We start from the raw sequence: 20,641 nt of genomic DNA, 5'->3' as shown, positions 1-20,641 counted from the left end.
ATGTCAGCGTACGGACACACGGAGGCATGTCGAGGGATCACAGCATTGCGTGTTGTAGACGAGCACCTGCTGCATCTGTCCACTGCGTTGGTCCACTGCGCTGGTCCACGGCGTTGGTCCGATGCATTGCATGTTCAGTTCAGAGTGTAGGCTTCGAATGTGATTGTCCATGAATGATAGATTTTCAAGTATAGATGTACGTTGCGGTGAAGTAGCAATCGCGGAAGGCACAGGCCAGCCACGTCAGAGTGCTTCGTTGGTGGTTGTTCTTGGACCCATGTAATGTGGGATCTGACACATAAGATAGGTGTCCCCCACAGGCATGAATGGTTCCTGACATCACAGCATCACTTCTCGAGTGACCAACAAGGGAGAAAGGACGGGAGACGGAACGGGAGACGGAACGGGAGACGGAAACACCACAACCTCGCGTTGCTCGGTATATCGACGGTTACATACCCTCAGCCCTCAGCTTGGCCGCCATGAACCGACTCACTTTCTTCGTCTTCCCGTTCCTCTCTTCCACGATCGGGCTGGCTTGGTCTTCTTCGGTGGGCTTGAAGCCGCCCTGTTGCTGGATGAACCTGTTCCGTGCCTTGTGGTACTCAGCCTGTATCTCGCGGTTGAGCACCGCAGCGTCGAACTCGTCAGGGGCAGCCGGCTCCGACGACGATGGGATGTGCTCGACGACTGTGTTGGCCAATGGACGACCGGCAGGGCCAGCAGGCACGGGCGGCGGCTCGTAGATTTGCGGGTTTGGAAGCATCCGAGGAGGTTGAGGCGTTGCGCGAGAGCTCTTGAAGCGCGACACCTTCGCTGACTGGAGGGGAGCTGTGGGTGCTTGGAATGGCTGTGCGGGTCGCTCGACGACAACGTCTGACATGGTTGGGGCTGGCTTCGATGACGTTGAACTGGCTTCCGGTGCTCGGACTGGCTGTGGAGTTGCAGAGATGTCGAGGTCATCAGCGAAACGAACGCCCTTCTTCCCGGACTGCGAGCCCGCTGTCTTAGGTTTCGCCGCACTCATGGTGTCGTCGAACTTGTCGTCCCTCTGGACCTTCAGCAGGCGCACACTCTCCGCTTGCTCCACAGTGTCGTCGTCCTCAGAACGAGGTCCGACGTTCTCGAGCATGCGAGCATTCAGCTTCCGCTCTAGCTCCAGCATCTGCTGCCGGTAGTCGTCTGTGACAGCAGGCCTGGTGCTGCGCCCGTACTCGTCCTCTTCTTCTTCTTCTTCGTCGTCGTCTTCGTCGTCGTCATCGAAGTCTGAGTACTCTGCTGTAGGGTGATCGAGGTCGAGCTCTGCAACGACTTGTCCAACTTCCGACAGGCCGTACTGGAGCATTTGCCGCCGCAACTCGGCGTCCTCCGGTGACTCGCCCTGTGGGATGATGGGATACGAAGCGACCAGGTTGTCGTCCTGGTCGAGCTCGATGACTTTGGTCCCTTGGGTGAAATTCAGAGCTTCCAAGTCGTCGTTGTAGCCATCCTTCTCGAGCGCGACTCGAGCTCTTGACGGTTCGACTTCGACTTCGACTTCGTTCGCGAAAGACACAGACCTCTTTGTGGTCTCCGGCACTTCAGGCTTGGTTTGAGTCTCAGACGGAGATTCGGCTGGACTAGGCTGTGCTTCAGTTGCAGCGGGCGCTGAGGATGCTAGAGCTGGAGGGCCGTCGGCCGAAGGTGTCTGCTTCTGCCCGACACCCTGCATCATCCTCTCCAGGTCCGCCTTCTGCAAGCCAGCTTTGCGCAACGCTTCGACGACCTCGGCAGCGCCCTTTCCCGTCTGGTTGACCGAGCTCGAGATGGCGTTGCCCTCTTCGTCCAACTCTTCCTCAATGTCCATCATGGGCAACCCCTCTTCATTGTCCACACCGGGATCTAACAGGACGTCGACGCCTGCAAGTTGCTTCTCAACAGCATCGAGCTGCTTTTCGACGCCAACGCTGTTCTGCTGTACATAGTCAATGCGCCGTTGAACGAGGTCAACGACTTGGTTAGCAGTGCGGTCTTTGCCGAGGAGCTCGTTGACCTCCTTCTCATTCAGCAGAGAAGCCTCGAGATCCTGCGCTATGGTGCGCATCTGTGATCGGGAGGGGTCATCGGCCGTCTCTATCTCCTCCTTGAACATCTGATACTCGGCCTCCCATGTTGTCCAGTGGGTGAGGGCGCGCCGTAGCTTGTCAACGCTCTCCTGGAGCTGCGCGCGGCGACGCTCGATGCCCTCTAACGTGCTTTGAGCAGACGCGGCCATCGTGAGACGGTGGTGGAGGAGAAGAGAGGTGCGACAGGATTTTCTGAGGTGGTATTTTGCCCCGAAGAAAAGCGCTAACTCGCTAAGGAAACAGGGCAATCCTTGACACCTGTTGTGGACGCCTGCAGCAAAGCTCGCTTTTGAGGTGTAACGAGGTTTTGGCTCCTGTTGTCTTCCCCAATGCATACAATAGATGTTCTAGCGCTGTTCGTATAGCCAGCAACAGCAGTGCTTAGTAATGACCTTGGATAGGCCATCTTGACTTCCCACCCGCTTCGCGCTCCATCCTTCCCGCGCATCTCTCCGCGCGTCACCCAGCCATGTCGAAAGTCACCTCGCGCGCCAACGGCGGCCAGGTGCGCCAGGGCGAAGCTGGCGGTGCGTCTCCTCTCTCCAAATCCCTCTACAGCTTATCTTTGAAGCCCTCTTCTCGTCCCCGTACTGATGCCGCCTCAGACGTCTGCCCAGTATGCAAGTCGTCGCGCTACCTCAACCCGAACATGAAGTTCCTCGTCAACCCAGAATGCTACCACAAGATGTGCGAGTCGTGCGTGGACCGCATCTTCAGCCACGGCCCGGCGCCGTGTCCGATTGCCGGGTGCGCGCGGACGCTCAGGAAGGGCAAGTTTAGGGAGGCGACGTTTGAGGACTTGAAGGTCGAGAGGGAGGTGGATATCCGGCGGCGGGTGGCTTCTATGTATGTTCGCGCCTCCTACCCGTATTGGCGAACGGACGGACAGGACTGACTTGGCCCAGCATGAACAAGGAAGAAAGCGACTTCGAGACGCTCAAAGACTACAACGACTACCTCGAGCAAGTGGAGGAGATCACATGGAACCTGATCCTCAAGATCGACGTCGACGAGACAAACCACCGCCTGCAGCGCTGGGCCGACGCGCAAGCCGCAGAGACAGGCGCCACCCGCCGCACCTACGAGCCCGACCCGTCGATGGCGGGTGCGTCGGGCGTCGTGCTGAAGAAGGGCGGAACGCAGCGGAGGGCACTCGAGACGTCATCTGGCAACACGACGGACACGAATGTCAAGGACAAGGGCTTCAATTTTCACGGACTGAAGAAGAAGGTCGCGCCGCCGCCAGAAGCTCCTTTTGACCCCTTCGACGGCTGGAGCATAGCACCGCAGTACTACACGCTGCAGAACGACTACGACGCCGACTGGCTTACTAAACACAAAAGGGAAAAGGAACAGTTGGTAGGAGGGTACCAGTGGAGCGACTTCTACAATCGCGCACTACAGGACGCATTTGGTGGTCTGACAGTCTTCATCGACGACGAGATCAGAGCAAGAGACATCCCGTCCGGGGACGCAGCCATTGGCACCGAACGAGCGGCCACTGCCGCCGCAGGAGGACAGGATGTGAATATGGATGACATTTTTTGAGCTTACATGATACCCGGCTTCTGCCATAGATACATTGGGCGGCGTTTGGAGCACCACTCTCCGTACACGTGAAACGATATTAGACTTATTTGTCTGGTCATGCATCTTACAACCGCTCCTCCACACTCCGCCTCCCCACCTGTCCCCCAGCCCCCGCATACCCCGTATCCTCATAGCCGAATTGCTCCTCCGGCAGTGCATACCCCTCTCCTCCCCTTGTCCTTGCATCCCGCAGAGCAGCTGGATTCGGATTGGTATCCCAAATTCCATCGTCAACGCCATCATCCGCTTCTAGCTGCGCTCTCCGCGTCTTCCCACTCTCCATCGCCAAACTCTGAAACCTCCCCTCCCTAGTACTGCTCCGCTGCACATGCACATCCAACCCCAGCGCCGCCAGCGTGCCCACCAGCCCCAGTAACGCGAAACTAAATAGCGCTTTGTATGCGCGACACACACTCACACCCAGTCCAGACTCCCAGTTTTCCACGGCGCATGCAGACGCCAAAGTGCTAGACGACCACCACGCAAGCAGCGCAAAGGAGACTGCCCAGAGGACGGCCAGCGACCCGTTGAGCACCAGGTTCAGGTAGGGGTTCAGACCGTGCCGGATGTGCAGGACTATCGTGAGGGCGAGGGAGAGGGACGTGAGCGCGGAGACTGCTAGGAGCTGGGGGTGTTGGTGTCATCAGAGTGCATATGAGCAGGACGCAGAAGTGGAATGGAGGGCTTTTGGTGGAAGTGGGCTCAGGCGTAGGGAGGAGTTACCAGTATGAACGTCCAAGGAAGAGAGTAGTTGTTCGCGGAGAGTTCGCGCAGAAAGTACGACATAATCGATGCGACTATGAGCGACGAGACGAGCTGGGCGCTGCGGATGGCGTGGAAAGGGAGGAAGGGGTAGGCCGTGGGTTTCACGCGGTCCCGCTTGAACGCCATGACCGAGATTGGTGAGGCGTTTAGATCGAGCGTTGAATAGCTAGAAGATTCGTGCAATATGGCTGCGCAACTTTCATCGAGCGCGATGGTTGGTGGAGGGAAAGACTACAGTTAGGCTACTGAGGTCTTCAGCTGCCACATGCAAACTCCAGCCTTGAACGACGCCAAGCGTTAGGTGATCATGACCAGCGCATCGTCGGGTGCGACAACAAGCAGCAACATATGTGGGTGAAGCTTCTACAAATTTGTAAACCTTGTCTTTCGCAAGGTTTCGAACGACTGCGTATTCTTGGAGTCCAATCAGCCCCCACACGTCATTCAGCCCTATGTTCTTTTGGTGGGTCAAAGACACTACCCCGCGCTTCGCCGTGAAGCTTCGCTGCTGACCGAGCCGATTAATCACAACTTCAGACCTTACGCCGTTGGTGGACTTTGCAAAGGCTCCCGGTGCGCGGCCGAAAGGCATTAGTCAGTACCGATGGCGACATGTCTGCATCGTCAGCATCACTACCGCAATCAGCAGAGGTTATGAACCCGTCGCGCTGAGACGTAGTATTTGAAAGGATCATTCGCCTCAGTCAAGGAAGGAACAAACAGTTCCCCTGATCGTAGTAGTTCAATGCAAGGCAAAAATTGAGTGTATAAAGAGGAGCACAAACTGTCATTCTTACACAGCGAAACCAGTCGACTTGCATTCGACCATCGACATGGCGTTCTCAATGGCACTGGGCTGGAGTGAAGGGGAGGAGAAGATGCACAAGCTCCTTCATGTACCTAACCAAGACAACCCGACAGCAACTATGCTCACACAGCAGGCCTCATTCATGCTCCAGCGCGCTCCACTTCTGGCTATAGGAACTCTTGATGACCAATCGCGTCCTTGGACCGCCCTGTGGGGTGGTGCATCTGGATTCTCTGAGCCCATCGGAGGCGGGTTTGTTGGAACACGGACGCTTGTTGACGGCAAGTATGATCCGGTTGTTCAGGCACTTGTTGGAGGCACTGAGAAGGGGGAGATGCTACAACCAAAAGGCAAAGGAAAGATGATCGCGGGACTAGCAATCGACCTTGTGACGAGGAAACGGGTAAAGATTGCAGGGAGGATGGCTGCTGGATCAGTCCAAGAAGTCGACATGGAGACTGAAGACAACGCAGCGCTACCCGCTGATGCCCTAGGAGCTCAAGACCAGATCCAACTCGTCACCAAGATCGAGCAGAGCATGGGAAACTGCCCCAAATACGTCAACCAGTACGAGATCAAGCCCGCTCTGATCACACCGAAACTCATCTCAGAAGGCCCCAGTCTCTCACCCGATGGCAGAGCGCTCGTCGACAAAGCAGACATGTTCTTCCTTACCACCGCCGCATCCAGCGATATGGACACCAACCACCGCGGCGGCCCACCAGGCTTCGTCCGCGTCATCTCGCCAACGTGCATCATCTACCCCGAATACTCGGGCAATCGTCTCTACCAATCGCTCGGCAACCTGCAACTCAACCCGCTCATCGGCATCACATTCCCGGACTACGAGACTGGCGATGTTTTGTACACGACTGGCACGGCCGAGGTACTCGTTGGTGCGGACGCAGCCCAGATGATGCCCGGCACAAATCTCGCGGTCAAAATCAACCTGACGTCGACACGCTTCGTAGCTTCGGGCCTTGCATTCAGGGGCGAGCTAAAGCTCAACGGCCATTCACCATATAACCCGCTCCTGCGCATTCTCGCATCAGAAGGGAACATCAAATCCCTCATCCCCCCATCCTCACCTAAAACCGCGCGACTCGTTAAGAGAACGCTTCTCACGCCCACCATTGCGCGTTTCACCTTTGAAATTGCTGGCGGCGTGAGTTACAAAGCGGGACAGTGGGTCGCTTTCGATTTCAAGCAGGACTTGGATATTGGATACTCACACATGCGCAATGACGATCCGCGGAGTCTCAACGACGATTTCGTGCGGACATTCACTATTTCGTCTGCGCCCACGGGTGTTGAGAAGGAGTTCGATATCACAATCCGCAAAGTCGGTCCAGTCACTGAGTACTTGTTCCAGCAAAATGAGCGCGCGGGCTTCGAAGTGCCCATCCTCGGTATCGGGGGCGAGTTCAAGATCGCACAAAAGGAGGAGGGAGGGGGAGTGACGCCGTTTGTAGCGGGCGGGGTGGGGATCACTCCTCTTCTCGGACAACTGGCCAACCTTGATCTCTCGTCTGAGCGCTTCAAGCTGCTGTGGACTGTCAAGGCGACGGATGTTGGACTTGTGGTGGATACGCTGAGCAGGTATCCACAGCTGGCGAAAGGTACGGAAGTGTTTGTTACAGGCAAGGCAAGGGAGATCGACGAGAAAAAAATGAAGAAAGTGACGGACTTTGGTGCCAAGGTGGAGTTGAGGAGGCTAGCGAAGGCTGATCTTGATGGTGTTGAGGCGGATAGGTGGTATCTTTGTGCTGGGAAGCCGTTTAGGAAACAGGTGTTGAGTTGGCTGCCGGGGAGGGAAGTCATATTCGAGGATTTCGATTACTAGTACCTTCTGAAATACTTGTAACTTCTCCTGCGCCATTCTCACGATGTTTATTTTGTTGCAGTATTAGCCGCCCCCTATTACCCTTGTTTAGACTGTTCTGGACTAGCATGTTCCAGAGTCAGTATATAGTCGTCTTCTCCTTACCAGATAGCAATTCAGCGCAGTATTTCATCGACCCGACAGTCCTACGTTATCGTTTACCGTAGCTATCAGTATTCTACAGCAGCCCACGCCGCCACGCATTCTGCTATGATCAGATGTGTGTAGTGCTCTTGCTTACGTGCGAATTGATCTTGCTCTTTTGCCAACTCTTATCGTAGACGCCCCTGCTCTCGCTGGCTGTGGAACGCATTCGTTCTCTGTACACTGCACCGGACGTTCTCATCTCTCCACTACGCTCGACCCTTTACACTTCTTTCACGTTCGGGATTCAGGATCGTCCTTTTTTCAACCCACTCCTTTCCATCACATTCCGAGATGTTTGCTTTGTTTCATCCCTTTTCGTGAGATATCGCTGGAACGACGTCAATGGTCTCCCTTCCGTTGTGGTGGACAAGCAGCATGCTTGCTGCATACCGAGTGGTAGACTGATGAGCGAGTATGTGCTAAGCCATCGTTGGCCCTGCCTGAGTCAACACATCTCCAATACATATTGGTGGAGGTTTTGAAGAAAAGATCGGGAAGTTCACGATCGACATCAAGAAACTCACTCGAGACCCGAAGAAGAAGAAGAAAGGCATGTCTCTGACGAGATTTGAAGGTCTGCAAGAAAGTGCTTACCTAGATGATCTCGAGATCTATGAGTTTTGTCGCGGCCCCGCAGCGATACAAAAAAGCCGACCTTTCTGATTCTCAGGTCCTAAAGGTTATATACACCGCAACAAGTTTGAACGGCGTTCATTGTATCTGTTCCATCAGGATTCTGACTGGTCCGTAATATCACAGCTAAGGTAGCACTGTCGAGGCCAAAGAAAAGACCGGGGTGAGGCTAGGCAGGTCATCGAAGACCACGAAAGTACTGGTGCAGCAGATGTGAGCACTGAAGGAGAACCCGAAGTGGTAAGTGCCCATGCCAGTCTCTTCCCAATGGTCGCTGACACTGAAGTGTAGCCCGCCCAGAAGCGAAAAGGCGATGAGGCTCCAGCAGCATCCACTCCACCCAAGAAGAAGTCCAAAACAGCAACTGCCAACGTTTCGAACAATCAAGCCTCCACCGACACGCCAACCGGCCTCGACATTAATGCAGCAGCGCAAAACCAAGCAGACAGCACAAACCACGCCGCAGCGTCTGTTGTCGTTGACGCCAATACTGTCAGCGCACTTCAATGTCTTTTTGGAGATATGCCCGACCCCACACCTCTCTGCCGCAGACGCCCACAAGCTAACACAATTGATCATTTGATGCAACATTACTAGCAGCGAACGGAACCAGGCGGAGATTGAGCTCACTAAGGAAAGCATCACAAGATCGCGTATATACTCATTGACGCTGCCGAGCGATGTTGGTGCAGTGTAGGCAGGTGTCAAGAATCAGGAGGTGGAAGTCGAAGAGAAGAAGGAGGGTGGTGCTGAAGGAGTTAACGGAGATTGCAAAAATCTTGGGGCTGAGGGGATAATAGAGGCTTTGAGCACGAGGACTTGTCAGAGGCCGGTGGCGAGGAGGTTGAGAAGGTGGACAGTGAGCGACAAGGTGTGACTGGAGGCAGTAGCAAGATCAAGCCGAGAAGGAAGATTGACATTAGGACTTCGCGATCTCATTCGCCATGTGACGCAAAAGTCGGGGGCAAGATAGTTGCAAGGCACTCCTAAGACAACATTCACTGTCACATATTCCTCCAGAACTGCGGTTTACTCTCCTACCTCTCTCACACAAGACATCTTAACGACCCACCCCAAAGTCTCACCTTCTGGCATCCGCTTCGTTCATCGCATATATATAAACACTCCCAGCTGCCATTCTCGTCCACGTTCCCAAACTCAACACATCAAACCACATCAAACAACCTCGGAACACGCGTCCCACACAAACCACTACCAATGCATAGGGATCCTTGACCAGAGCCTCCACAAAACTAGCACAGCGCACACACATCCCGTCAGAGGAAGAAGATACACCTTTAGCAAGTTCAATCGACCCAGAACCGCCACGTCCCTTCCAAAGGACCGGCGGCATGGTCCCTCAAGACTCGCTCTGGGGTCAAGCGCTTCGGGAAACCAAGGCTAGTTGGGACATCGGCGATTTGTCTTACATGTTCTCAAAGGATGCGCAGGCGTCCTTGCACTACCCTTAGATTGAACCAGGCTGGTCTGATATTCTTTATCTGGTGCTTGAGACGCTGCAGGCGCTGCAGGCGCTGCAGGAGCTCGCTGAACTGACGGACAATGATGAAAGCAGGGGATGGGTGAAAAATGAGCTGTCAAAGCTGTGGAGAGCCAGGGTCAAAGAAGATTTTGTGGATGGTGTGAGGATGAGGGTGGAAAGACGAGGGGAGAGAAGAATGAGAGTTTAAGGGAGGATATGCAGACTTTACTTGATCGTCTGGAGGAAGCAGAGGAGTAGTGGGCATGGATAGAACGTGACAGCGAGCAATGGATGGAAAGTTGGACTTCAGTGTTGGTCGTGTCGTGAAAGCTATGCAAGTGCGTGAGGTAGATTGTCTTTGCCATGATAGCCCGATATGACACTCTTCGTCACTTATCCAAGGCTACGCCGCAGTATGAAAGAGATACAAACTGGCATCAGTGGCCAACAACTGAGGGTAGCTGCCTTGTTTATATGACCTCCGACAATACCACCAACCCATCCAGGCGGAACGTAGCGTGAAGAACCAAGTAGCAACTACGCAATGAGCCAGGCGTGGTGGTTTCTAATCACAAGCGGAAGCGCGCACGCAAGTAATTGGAAAAGTGCTGTACGGGTCGTGAAGTATAGCAGGGCCGAGCATGGTTATGAAGATGTACGATCAAAGAGCGCGAATGGGACAAGCCTTCATGCGGGGCGACTCATCGAGCGCAGCGGAAGACCGGGTGGATGCACACTTTCTCTGTCTTCAGCATGTGGTGTGACGACAGAGGGGCGCTGGTAGTTGAAACGCGCGATAGTAGCTGGCTCGGAAGCATTCTAGGCTTGAAACTTCTGGTTATGTTCTTTGAAGCACTGAAGCCCCTCGAGGAGCGCCTTCTTCTTGGCGACCAAGGTGATACGACGCTCTAGACGCTCCGGTGATTCCGCAAGGAGGCGTTGGGCGTTATGGGGACCTGACTCTTTGTTAGCATACGTGAGTGGCGAGGTTATTAAGAGCAGCTCACCGTTCGGCCCATCGTAAATCCCAAGCTGGTCTTGCAGCTCATCACGAAGTTTCTCGTGAAGCTGTTCGAAGAACTTGGACTCGATCCTCATTATGATCTTGTCGTGGATGCGGCGAGCAGCGATCATGTAGTGCGCTACCATATCAGCAACCAAGTTGATTTCCACGCGGTACGGCTCTTTCCTAAGGATCACCATCCTTCTCTCATCCTTCTTGAGCTTGGCCTCTTCGACTGACGACAATGCTCGGCCGTAGGCTTCCTTGCCGTACATCTTTAAACGAGCCTCAAGACGTTTGCTTTCACACTTCTCCATCCAGTTGGCCTTCTCAAAATCGAGGATGTCCTTGTGAAAGACATGAAGCTTCTTACGCTCGTCATTGAAGCTCTCAACCGCCATCGTCCCTCGCTGTTCATGGAGATTTGCGTCGAGCACGCTTTCAAAGATCATCAATGATGCTGAATGCAACTCTGAACCCTTCCAGTGCCGGAAATGTATATCGAATATGTTTCGCATACGAGTCTTCAGCTGCTTTTCAAACTTGTTGAAGAACTCCTTGATGACGAGTGGCCAGTGTTCAAAAGTAGACAGTATCATCTCATCACGCATCTTTCGGTCGATCTGTCCAGGAACGTCGCTACCTGCGCTTTGACGGATCTGCAAAGCGACTTCATCCAACTTGAGCTGCTTCTTCAGTCTGGCGAAGTTGTGTGAACGGTCCGAAGTCGACGTGCTTGGGGGAGGTACCCGTGTGGGTCTCCCGGACGGCTTCTGCGGGGTCTTGGATAGCGAAGAGCATGGAGCGGGTGTCTGAGGCTCACGCTTGGTGTGAGAGTCGTGCTTCCGCTTCTTACTTGGTGTCTCTGGAGCGTTCGCTATCTCTTGATCGTCGCCATCTGAGTCGATGACAATAGACTCATCGGCTGAGCCACCAGCAAGCGTAGCATAGAAGACACCACTGTCCAAATCACCACCTACCAGCATGGTAGGTTTCAAGGTCAGCAGATCGTTCCAAAACGTCTGTTGAATCTCTTTCCACGTGTTATTCCACAGCACATGGCCATGGTCACCTGCCATCTCGCTAGAGATCTGGTTCGAGAATGCTTCAAGGACATCGGCGACCGTGCGGACTGCGGTATAAACTGGCGTCTCCAGGGTGCGGCTTAGCCCCTCATTCACTGTAGCAAGGCGCTCCTCGATTTGGTGGTATATGGCAGGGAGCTTCAACAACACTCGGTTGCCAAGCTGGGAGGAGAGGTACTGTTGCATGTTGAGAGTTCCGAAGCGCGCTTGATATGGCCGCAAATGAGTTGACCAGGGCGCAACTGTCGTAAAGAATTCGTTCTCAAGTCTGCGGGCGTCTTGGAGTGTCAGACCTTGTTTGATCTCCTCGGAGTTCAGGTTCTTCACTACGAAATATCCGTGACCCATGGAGAAGCGACGACCTTCGAAGATGTTTGCCAAGTCCTTCGGGGACTCGCCCACACGAAGACGATCGGGTTTCGTGAGCACTCCTGCACGATATTAGCTGCGACCACATGACATAGACCGTTTCACTTACCCATGCAGCGATCCGTGACATTTCTCTTCTTTACCAATCCAGCGGCGATCGAGTTGGCGACGTCGGTCTTCAAGGCGCAAGTGACAAGAATCAGCGCTTCCGGGTCCATAATGTACTTTGTTACAAGCTTCTCGACCAAAGGTAAAATGGACGCCTCATCATCGTTCTCTGCTTGACCGATCAGACCTGGCAGATCGAAGAAACTCAAGGGTGGCAGGCCGGGCTTCGAGACAGTGATGCAGACGATATTAGGGCTGAATAAGGTTCTATGGATATCGCTGTCATCGAAAGACGGGTCGAGAAACGAATCAGGGTTCTCGAGCGGGCTCAGAGTAGCTCGCTGCGCACAATGAATCAGGTGTTCGAGATGTGCAGGGTTGTCGGTTTGGGCGAATGGTATCTTAGCTGGGACTGCAGCTGGGACCCAACCTGTAAACTCGGTGTCCATTCCGCGTTGACGTGTGTCTGTGGCAACATCATACTGGCGTAACAAATAAATATCTGCATGCCAGACGCCTCTCGGATCCGCTGAAGGCTGCAGCTCAATGAACAACGGGCAGCGTGTGCATGTGCCGGTATCTCGCGGGGTCTTGATGCCGGAGAGTGCCTCAATCACAGAGGATTTGTCAGTAGACTGTTGCCCTGTACTTTGTCAATGTATGTTCACGATCATGTCGCTTAAGTACGCACCTAGAACGATGCACTTGGGGAGCGAAATCTCCTGCTTATCCAGGCCCAGTTGCTCGAGCTTGCTGACAATTCGAAGAGCATTGATTACATTGGCGCCCAGAGGAGCAATCTCACCGTGAGCAGAACCGCTATGTTGCGAGGAGCCTGAATGTATCTTAGTCTTTGCACAACATCGGATATCGTGAAGATCCTTACCAGAGTGACGGAGTTGGCCGTGCTGTTCAAGGTCATCGCCATCGACAGGCGTGTCGGCGAGCGGCGCGTCGGCGAGAGTCCCGTCATCAATAGTCGCAGGAGGCGTTTTGATGATGAAGCCGCGGCTGCGATGCTGTGTCGCGCCTGCCATGGTTGATTTTGCGTGTGGTACTTTCCAAAATTGGGGTAGCGGCGGGGGATAGCTGTTGTGGGGGAGCAAGTCGGTGAGAGGAAGGTGTAGATAACGAAAAGGCAGCCGCGCTTGGGCCAGGCAAGAGCAAACGGGGACGGCAAGTTCTGGGCAACCCTCTGGAGCAAGTCCAGGTGAAGACGCGTTAGCAGGCGTGACGGCAGGCTGCCCCGCAGTTTGCCTTGGTTATCAAGGTTGGCGGCGCATGGTAAAGACTGGTGACGGACGAATGTTGGAAGAGGCGGAAGAGTAGCATGTGTGAGAGCGTGTTAAAGATGGCGGTATAGACTACACAAACAAAAGATGGAAGGATGATGGAAGGATGATGGAAACAGAGTGATCATGTTGAGATTGTATCTGACAGTACAAGAAACATTGTACGCGAGGAGTGGCAGGATGAAGAAAGGGTCTTATAACGTTTAGCTAGGCCTTGAAAAAGTGAGCGGTAGTGGTGGCGGTGAAGCAAGAGAACCAGCATCTCTACCTCAGCCACCGTCTGATGGATGTACTCATACTGTGCTATAGATTCGATTGCTGACTTCCCGTGAAATCTCTCGTTGCAAATCCGCTGCATGGCGGTTGAAAGTAGGTGCACGTGATTTGGCATTGGACAGCGCTTCCAGGAATGGGGACAGCATCCATTGCAGCAGAAGTTATCCAGTAAGTGTCGCATAGCACAATCCATGCACAAGACAACACGCAGACAGAGTACGGGAGGTGACAATATTATGTTGGTAGTTTTGGTGATGATGGCAGTGGACGGTCGTCGAATGCGAAGGAAATCGCGATCGGCGCGTGCACGGACGTGGAGTAGCGGAGGGTTCGAGAAAAGATTGGAGCGCATCGTCACTCTCCGTCTCACCATTATCCAGCATCACGCCTACTCCCATCTCGTTTCGCCGTCTGTTGTCGCCGTCGGTTATCGCCATCTCCGTCTCTTCCTTTATATCATAATCAAAGATGGATCACTCCCGCGATCCCTGTCCCTGGGTCATTCTCAATGACTTCGGTGGTGCTTTTGCCATGGGTGTATGTGCACACGCGCATCTCAGCTATCTGCGTTAGCTAACGTACTCCCAGGCTGTCGGTGGTGCAGTATGGCACGGCGTGAAAGGCGTATGTGTGGAAGGCTTGGAGGTATTGCCGATGTGCTGACAACTTCTATAGTTCCGTAACTCTCCCTACGGCGAACGACGCATCGGCGCCATCACAGCCATCAAGGCGCGCGCACCAGTTCTTGGCGGTAACTTCGGTGTCTGGGGAGGACTATTCAACACATATGACTGCGCAGTCAAAGGCCTACGAAAGAAAGAGGACCCATGGAACGCCATTATCGCAGGATTCTTTACCGGAGGTTCGCTCGCAGTACGAGGAGGCTACAAGTCGATGCGCAATGGCGCGATATCGTGCGCCATTCTCCTGGCCGTTATTGAAGGCGTGTCGATTGGTTTCAACCGCATGATGGCCGACAACACCAAGCTCGAGGCTCCCCCGCCACCACCCACAGATGCCGGCGCATCACCAAGCGGCGGCCTTGCCCTGCCTGCGTAAATCTTTCCTTCGACATAATGGCCCAAAAGTGGGAGTTCTATAATTTCAAGACGTTCAGCATGGGTTCCGGATGAGAGGATGTTATTTGGATGGTTTGCATTTACCGTGGGCCAGATTTGGCAGCGGTCGGCGTTCGCACCCTCCTCAACTTCTGTGCTATACCTTGTATCATATACCGACATGATCTGTACAACTAGCGGCGGCGTCTCGAGAAGGAGACATGAGCCCATGGAAAGCTGTTCAAAACTTTCGCGTTCTTCTTTACGCTTTCATGCGCTGAAAACCAGACCAATTCATTTTATTTCGCCGCTTACAATATTAACTACGGTTATCCCAAAGCTCGATCGACTCCAGCCTCCCGTGGCACCTTCTGCACATCGACGAACGTACACGAAAAAGCATGTTGAAGGGATAAGTCAAGGCTCGTACATATCGTAACCAAAAACCAAAGTCTGGGCAGTTCATCGAACAATCAATACTTGGTCGGGAAGTTCAATGGATTTGCACAACTTCGCAAGTGGTAGAGAAGCAAAGAAAGGTTTAGCGCTTGCCCAATGCCCTCATTGACCAGGCAATTGATAATGAGGGAAAGGGACACGCAGATTTGATGGCCTGGCACGTCTACCTATCAATCAAGGTAGGACGATGTCCGGTGTCTTTGCACGAAAGCGCGCTTCGGGAACGATCGCTCAGAATTTTGGCTTCGTATTGGCCATCGCCCCATTCCGGTCTTGGACCAAGCAAATGTGACAGGACGTGGTGGACACCGTTTGCGAGCTGCATCCGCGCATCCGTAAGTGTAAATGAAGTGTACACATAAGCACGTGACAAGGCTGAACGGCAGGCGCGAGCTTGCCCATCATTCTTTCCGCCCCCGCAGATGTTTACATCCCACGTTCCGCAATCGGCGCCGCTTATATGCTCGACTAATTCGAGCTGAGCCTGGCGCACACAATGTGCCACCCAGCCTCACCGGAACAATACGTACAACCACAACCTCAACCCTTTTGGTTGTACTCAACTCCTCAAACCCCGGTCCCAATTGCAGCCCCAATTGTGATACTTGAGACGGCGGGGCGAAAGAATTGTCACACTACATTTGGCAACACCTGGCGTTCCATAAAACATCGCCACTGGGCTATCACCAGTACCATCGTAGGGAACCTGATTTGTCACCTCATGATTGTCTTTGCAACCAGTCTTTTCGTGCTCGAGTATACGCTCATTATACAGCATGGCGTCCATTTCACTCGCAATTGCTTCAATGGAAGCGCGTTCGATTCAAGTATCGTCAATGCCGGCCCAGGAGTTCTCAGTCTAGTCATTGAAACCCAGAACCTCACATACCCACAAGGCACAACCGGAGATGCGCTCGTCCCGTTGTTCAGGCCGATCGATCCTTTGCCAAACAACTCTACCTCTGAGGCCTACGTGGACGGTTTGATTGTTTCTTATGCCTACGAAGTTTTGAACATCACCAACGCAACATATAGTCTGTTGCCTTGGTGGACTTAAAGTGCGCAATACTTTCTCTCCAACATCAGCATGCCAGACTGTGACCTACTTAATGTGATAGTAGGAAAGACAATGACGAATCCAAACGTCACCACTCAGGCATACAGCAGTCTCATACAACAACAACACGTTTGCAATAGTGGCCTGGACTACAGTACGCCCGAGAGTGTGGGCCAGCACAGAAACAGCGCAAACAAAGCGATCTCACAGGCCTTCAAAAAAATCTCGACAAAACACTAGATAGCAGGCTTGTTATCAGCATGATCGACATACGATTCTTGCCGAACAACACGTCCCCAGCACCTAGGAAATGGATCCATGGACTGACCAGTATGTTGTGCAAGCCAACGTATTCTCTTGATGACTATCGTGTAGTTTATCATTATAATTCTGCAAACTTTGTAATGAAGCTCATCAATACAACCAACAACACTTTGCCAGGCCTTCTCCCAGGTGACCTCGGCAGAGGTTTCATCAGGGTCTTCAACGAATTCTCCGGCTTTATCCTTGGAATGGTTGGGGCAGATTACACTTACGAGAGCGAAGCAGACCCCGTAATATCTTTTTCCAGTTCCTCAAGACTTTGCATGGTGGGGAAAAGGTCAATTTTACCCTGAGGAGTTTGATGGATCCAGATATCCTCAAACAAAGTGCCGAGTCGCTTTCTACAGGAGCGACCGTCCAGTTGTTACACAAGAGCATCATGACCGACACGCCGATCGGAGGCGTAACCTTTGAAGGAAACTCAACCTACATTGGAAAGCGACTACATGTCAAGCCAGTAGCTACCGGATTTTTGGAGCGCCGGATTCACCATGTTGTCGATTCTGCACTTGGGACTAATCATCGTCGCTCACTGGCAGCCCAAAGGGAGACAAATTTTGGGTTTGACTTTGATCATCCTACAAGCTCTGAGGTCGGATCCAAGGTCGGCTGACGGGTTTCTCAATCAGAGCTCGACAGTCGAAATACCAGCTTTACGGTCTCGTAGATACCTGACACATGGGGCAGGAGGGGACACAATCGCAATTCAATGTGTCGAAGCATCAAAAGCTGAGACTCCGGATCCAGAATCGAACCATCCATCGACACCATCCCAATCACCAACAGCTTAGCTTTCGCCCTGGGGACTATCGACTTCCACGCCGACACCACGGGCAGACACCATCCGCGCACCTGGATGGCTTAATACGTCCTAGAAACTCTAAACAGAACTGATACCTGGGCTTATCTTCGCCCTGAAGTCGAAGTCACGACGCTCCTTTGCTAGCAGAGTATGCAGAGTGTGGAGACCGACGTCACCCTGCACTATCCCAGCCTGTCCATCAGTCCAGACATGCCACTGCGACCAGACGAAAGTACGGTGAAATGGTTCAAGAACAAGGTCACGAGAGGCGGCATAGATTGGCAATTTGTCCCGAACAGCATGTTGATATCGCTGAAAAATCCAAATGGTCATTCGTCAAGTCCATGGAATTCCACAGATGATGTGGACCGGTTCACGCAAGCACTTGCACATGTCGCAGAGAAGGAAGAAAACGTCGACTTGCAGGACATCATGGGATCCTCGAATGTGGCAAAATTCGAGAAGACAGTGAAGAAGCTGTACGGACGATACATCGCACAAGCCTTCTCCAGCAACATGCGAGTCGACATTAACAAAGACACTCCAAACATCACATTCAACGGACAGACCCCGACTTCCTCCAACTACTCCTCTTACTATGCTTCCAAGCTCAGCTCTCGAACAGTGAGATCATCAGTATCATCTCCAAAACCAATACGAAGTCGAGACAACCCACAGCCAACCATCCCAGCTGTCCTGACGCAGACCGGCTCAGGGGTGCGTATCCGGATCGTACAAAACAAAATTCCAAAGTTCGCACTACAAGCCATGCTAGGCTTCATGACAACCGGCGTAATCTTGACTAAGTTTCTGCTCCGCACGAAGGAATTGCTACCACGCGAACCCTACTCGATCGTCGGACCCGCAATCCTCGTAGCGAACGGCAACATCCTACAACATGACACTGCTGGCAAATAGAAACACTGGAAAGAGCAACGATACAGACTAGGATGGCGGACAGACAAAGACGGGATTGAAAGATATGGAACCTGTATTCAAGCTTAACTCAATCTCTCTTGTTGGCAATCTATTGCTTCGCCAAGCAAACAAGCCCCAGATGCATTTCCAATCCCTACAATGCTACTATGGTGTCTCTTATTCTCGTCCCTGCATCCGCATTTCACAAAGCGCACAATCTGCGCAGTGTCGATTCCGGATATATGCAGTAGTATCCGTCGACGAAGCTAAAAACCCGCGCTGCTGCTGAGTGACGTTCGGAACTTGCGTTTGTTGACTAGAGTCTTTATCCACTCTAGAGCTTTTGCTGCTTCGCGGTTGTGTGGGTGTCCGGTTTTGCAGCGCCGTGTAGAAGTCATCAGGCGATGGCGTGCTGGAAGACGGTGGCTGTGGCAGAGGAGGGTGAGGGCCCAGTGAAGCGGTCGAGGGCGTGAGCGTAATCTGTAGAGGACCTGCGGGCGCCGGAGGTGCTGGTACGAGCGCGGGTTTGGCGGGTACGGAGACTGGGCTGGTGAACGTGCCTCGCAATGGAGGAGGACAACGCGCCGATTCATTCAATGGAGCTGGTGCAGGCTTGATATGCGCGGTGTCGAGGTTGCTTGGGCCATTGCCATTTGACGAAGGAGGCAAGTTCTTTGACCCTTCCGGGAGAGCATCGTTGTCGAAAGCTAGAAAGGGTTCGGTTTCGGAAGAATGCAGTTGCTTAGTATCCTCTGCGACGGGCGGCGCCGGGGAAGGTGAATGTTGCTCAGCCGGTACACCTGAGGCGACATTGGCCCAACTCATGCCACCAGTCGTGCTGACCTTGCGCGGTGGAGTAGTTGGCGAGTCAAGAACTTGTGATGCAACATCCTTCGCGCTCTTCGGCATGTCTTTCCGCACCTGCACCTCTTCATCTGCATCGTATCCACCTTCATAGTCTTCATTGGTATCGCATCGATTGCCGTTGACCCAGAAGCCATCTTTGCGCTTTCTACGCGCGTCACGCCTAGCGACTGTCGATTGCTTCGCATTGTATCGCTCCACAGTGATGACCGTATTGTGGAGTTTCATGCCATCCGTACGACGTAGAGCCTCTTCTGCGGCGCCTGCGTTCGGCAAGGCAACCATGAACGTCGTTATCCTAGAATCGGGGTACAGGTTCTTGACTTCGAGCGGCTTGAATTGTGTGTATAGGCAGGCGATGCGCATGGTGGACTCTTGCGGTACGTTCTTGACGAATATTATTTGGCGCGGGTTGTACTTGTGTTGTGACATTCTCGTGAAGGGTGGTGGATGGCTGCGGTTGAGATGATGATTTGGTTGAAAATGCGCAGGAGAACTGTTGGACGAGTGCCCTTGCGGAGGTAGGTCTCCCATTTGTGAAAATTGGTTGAGTGAATGTGAATTGCGTTGTAATGATACTACGTCATGGACTGATTATGGGATGGAAGTGAAGGGAAGGATGCGAAAGTTTGCACCTGTTACTTGCTTTGTTGACATTGTGTCATGTTCCGTCAAGCTATGTAAGGAGCGTTGCGATGAGATATTCTTTCCCTATGTGATGAATACTTAAAGTAAATAAGCGTTGACCAGCACGGAAGGAGCCATTCATAAAAGTCAAAACTGATTCAGGACAAACTTTCAAGCGCTATAGACAGCAATAGCAGAGTCAAATGCCTGGTCGAGAACACCCTTTCCTAACCCCAGAAGACCTGAATTGTCTGCTGTGACCTTCAGAGTCAGAGCAGCGATGAGATCGTCGGTGTGTTTCTTCAAGATCTTGAGATCCAGCAACACGATAGGTGAAGTAAGTGTTTTCCTGAACTGCGGATACTACGCTTCATCAGACGCTGCAGTTTTAAAAGGATATTCACTGATGTATACTTTCGCTTTCAGCGCATCGAGAGATGCTTGGATTGGACCAATGCCACTAGCCAGCGTATTGACGATGTTTGTGCTCTCCTCTGCCGTAAAGTTGGCGCTCTTCTGTGCGATGCGGGTCGCCTTCAAAATAGTAACATCGAGCTTTGTTTCAGCTTTCACGATGGCGAGAGTCTGGGGCAATCGGCCAAGCAGGGAACCATCGAAGTTATTGACGGCCGTTGTCATGCCGGTAACAGCGGTGTTCAGGTCATTGATAGCGGTGAGAAATTGAGGTGCAAGACTTTGCTCCTGACGAGGCTCGACAGGTATTGAGTAGCTCACTGATAGTAATGACAGGAAGATTGACGAGAATTTCATCTTCAAGGCTGGTCGAAAATTCAGTTCAGATCAGGTGGACGGTATGCAGGCGGTGTAGTCAGGCAGGTTACGGATGAAAACATCAATACAATATATATCCTCCAGAGACACATTCACATGGCATGCTGTCGATACGAAAGTTCCGAGGCCACTTCAAAGGCATGGTTTGTAGCAGAGACTGATGCGATCGTAAGAAAGGCACATGGCACCATCGC

At 52.8% G+C, this 20,641-nt stretch overlaps 9 protein-coding genes across 9 annotated transcripts; 4 read left to right on the top strand and 5 right to left on the bottom strand.

Annotated features, from left to right (window-relative positions):
* Nucleotides 1-222: 222 nt before the first annotated feature.
* BU25DRAFT_405829 (uncharacterized protein) lies at nucleotides 223-2,258 on the bottom strand. The gene has a single exon (XM_033699875.1). It carries the CDS (start codon nucleotides 2,252-2,254, stop codon nucleotides 452-454), a length of 1,803 nt encoding a protein of 600 aa, XP_033568190.1. The 5' UTR covers nucleotides 2,255-2,258; the 3' UTR covers nucleotides 223-451.
* Nucleotides 2,259-2,552: 294 nt separating this feature from the next.
* On the top strand, nucleotides 2,553-3,740 carry BU25DRAFT_356920 (RNA polymerase II transcription factor-like protein B subunit 3). Its single transcript, XM_033699619.1, has 2 exons — nucleotides 2,553-2,951; nucleotides 3,011-3,740. Exons 1-2 carry the CDS (start codon nucleotides 2,575-2,577, stop codon nucleotides 3,651-3,653), a joined length of 1,020 nt encoding a protein of 339 aa, XP_033568189.1. The 5' UTR covers nucleotides 2,553-2,574; the 3' UTR covers nucleotides 3,654-3,740.
* BU25DRAFT_444590 (uncharacterized protein) lies at nucleotides 3,621-4,810 on the bottom strand. The gene is made up of 2 exons (XM_033700052.1): nucleotides 4,419-4,810; nucleotides 3,621-4,320 (listed from the first exon to the last, which is right to left on the bottom strand). The coding sequence occupies exons 1-2, from the start codon at nucleotides 4,584-4,586 to the stop codon at nucleotides 3,760-3,762; spliced, it is 729 nt and encodes a 242-aa protein (XP_033568188.1). The 5' UTR covers nucleotides 4,587-4,810; the 3' UTR covers nucleotides 3,621-3,759.
* Nucleotides 4,811-7,285, top strand: BU25DRAFT_405828 (oxidoreductase-like protein). Its single transcript, XM_033699874.1, has one exon. It carries the CDS (start codon nucleotides 5,294-5,296, stop codon nucleotides 7,109-7,111), a length of 1,818 nt encoding a protein of 605 aa, XP_033568187.1. The 5' UTR covers nucleotides 4,811-5,293; the 3' UTR covers nucleotides 7,112-7,285.
* A 2,947-nt stretch (nucleotides 7,286-10,232) lies between these two features.
* BU25DRAFT_427385 (uncharacterized protein) lies at nucleotides 10,233-13,015 on the bottom strand (the record flags this gene model as incomplete). The annotated part of the gene is made up of 5 exons (XM_033699979.1): nucleotides 10,233-10,369; nucleotides 10,421-11,932; nucleotides 11,980-12,621; nucleotides 12,670-12,813; nucleotides 12,865-13,015. 5 exons carry the CDS (start codon nucleotides 13,013-13,015, stop codon nucleotides 10,233-10,235), a joined length of 2,586 nt encoding a protein of 861 aa, XP_033568186.1.
* Nucleotides 13,016-14,014: 999 nt separating this feature from the next.
* On the top strand, nucleotides 14,015-14,932 carry BU25DRAFT_444587 (mitochondrial import inner membrane translocase subunit tim-17; the record flags this gene model as incomplete). The annotated part of the gene is made up of 3 exons (XM_033700051.1): nucleotides 14,015-14,083; nucleotides 14,135-14,170; nucleotides 14,222-14,932. The coding sequence occupies 3 exons, from the start codon at nucleotides 14,015-14,017 to the stop codon at nucleotides 14,603-14,605; spliced, it is 489 nt and encodes a 162-aa protein (XP_033568185.1). The 3' UTR covers nucleotides 14,606-14,932.
* A 2,524-nt stretch (nucleotides 14,933-17,456) lies between these two features.
* Nucleotides 17,457-18,164, top strand: BU25DRAFT_453697 (uncharacterized protein; the record flags this gene model as incomplete). Its single annotated transcript, XM_033700109.1, has 1 exon — nucleotides 17,457-18,164. The coding sequence occupies one exon, from the start codon at nucleotides 17,457-17,459 to the stop codon at nucleotides 18,162-18,164; it is 708 nt and encodes a 235-aa protein (XP_033568184.1).
* Nucleotides 18,165-18,341: 177 nt separating this feature from the next.
* On the bottom strand, nucleotides 18,342-19,460 carry BU25DRAFT_453696 (uncharacterized protein; the record flags this gene model as incomplete). Its single annotated transcript, XM_033700108.1, has 1 exon — nucleotides 18,342-19,460. The coding sequence occupies one exon, from the start codon at nucleotides 19,458-19,460 to the stop codon at nucleotides 18,342-18,344; it is 1,119 nt and encodes a 372-aa protein (XP_033568183.1).
* A 366-nt stretch (nucleotides 19,461-19,826) lies between these two features.
* BU25DRAFT_486969 (uncharacterized protein) lies at nucleotides 19,827-20,432 on the bottom strand (the record flags this gene model as incomplete). The annotated part of the gene is made up of 2 exons (XM_033700200.1): nucleotides 20,070-20,432; nucleotides 19,827-20,018 (listed from the first exon to the last, which is right to left on the bottom strand). Exons 1-2 carry the CDS (start codon nucleotides 20,424-20,426, stop codon nucleotides 19,827-19,829), a joined length of 549 nt encoding a protein of 182 aa, XP_033568182.1. The 5' UTR covers nucleotides 20,427-20,432.
* Nucleotides 20,433-20,641: the final 209 nt, after the last annotated feature.

This window comes from Macroventuria anomochaeta (genome assembly GCF_010093625.1).
Source record: "Macroventuria anomochaeta strain CBS 525.71 unplaced genomic scaffold BU25scaffold_1, whole genome shotgun sequence".
NCBI classification, from domain to species: Eukaryota; Fungi; Ascomycota; class Dothideomycetes; order Pleosporales; family Didymellaceae; genus Macroventuria; species Macroventuria anomochaeta.
The sequence above is the reverse complement of the archived record's forward strand: the minus strand, read 5'-3'. Positions and strand labels throughout refer to the sequence as shown.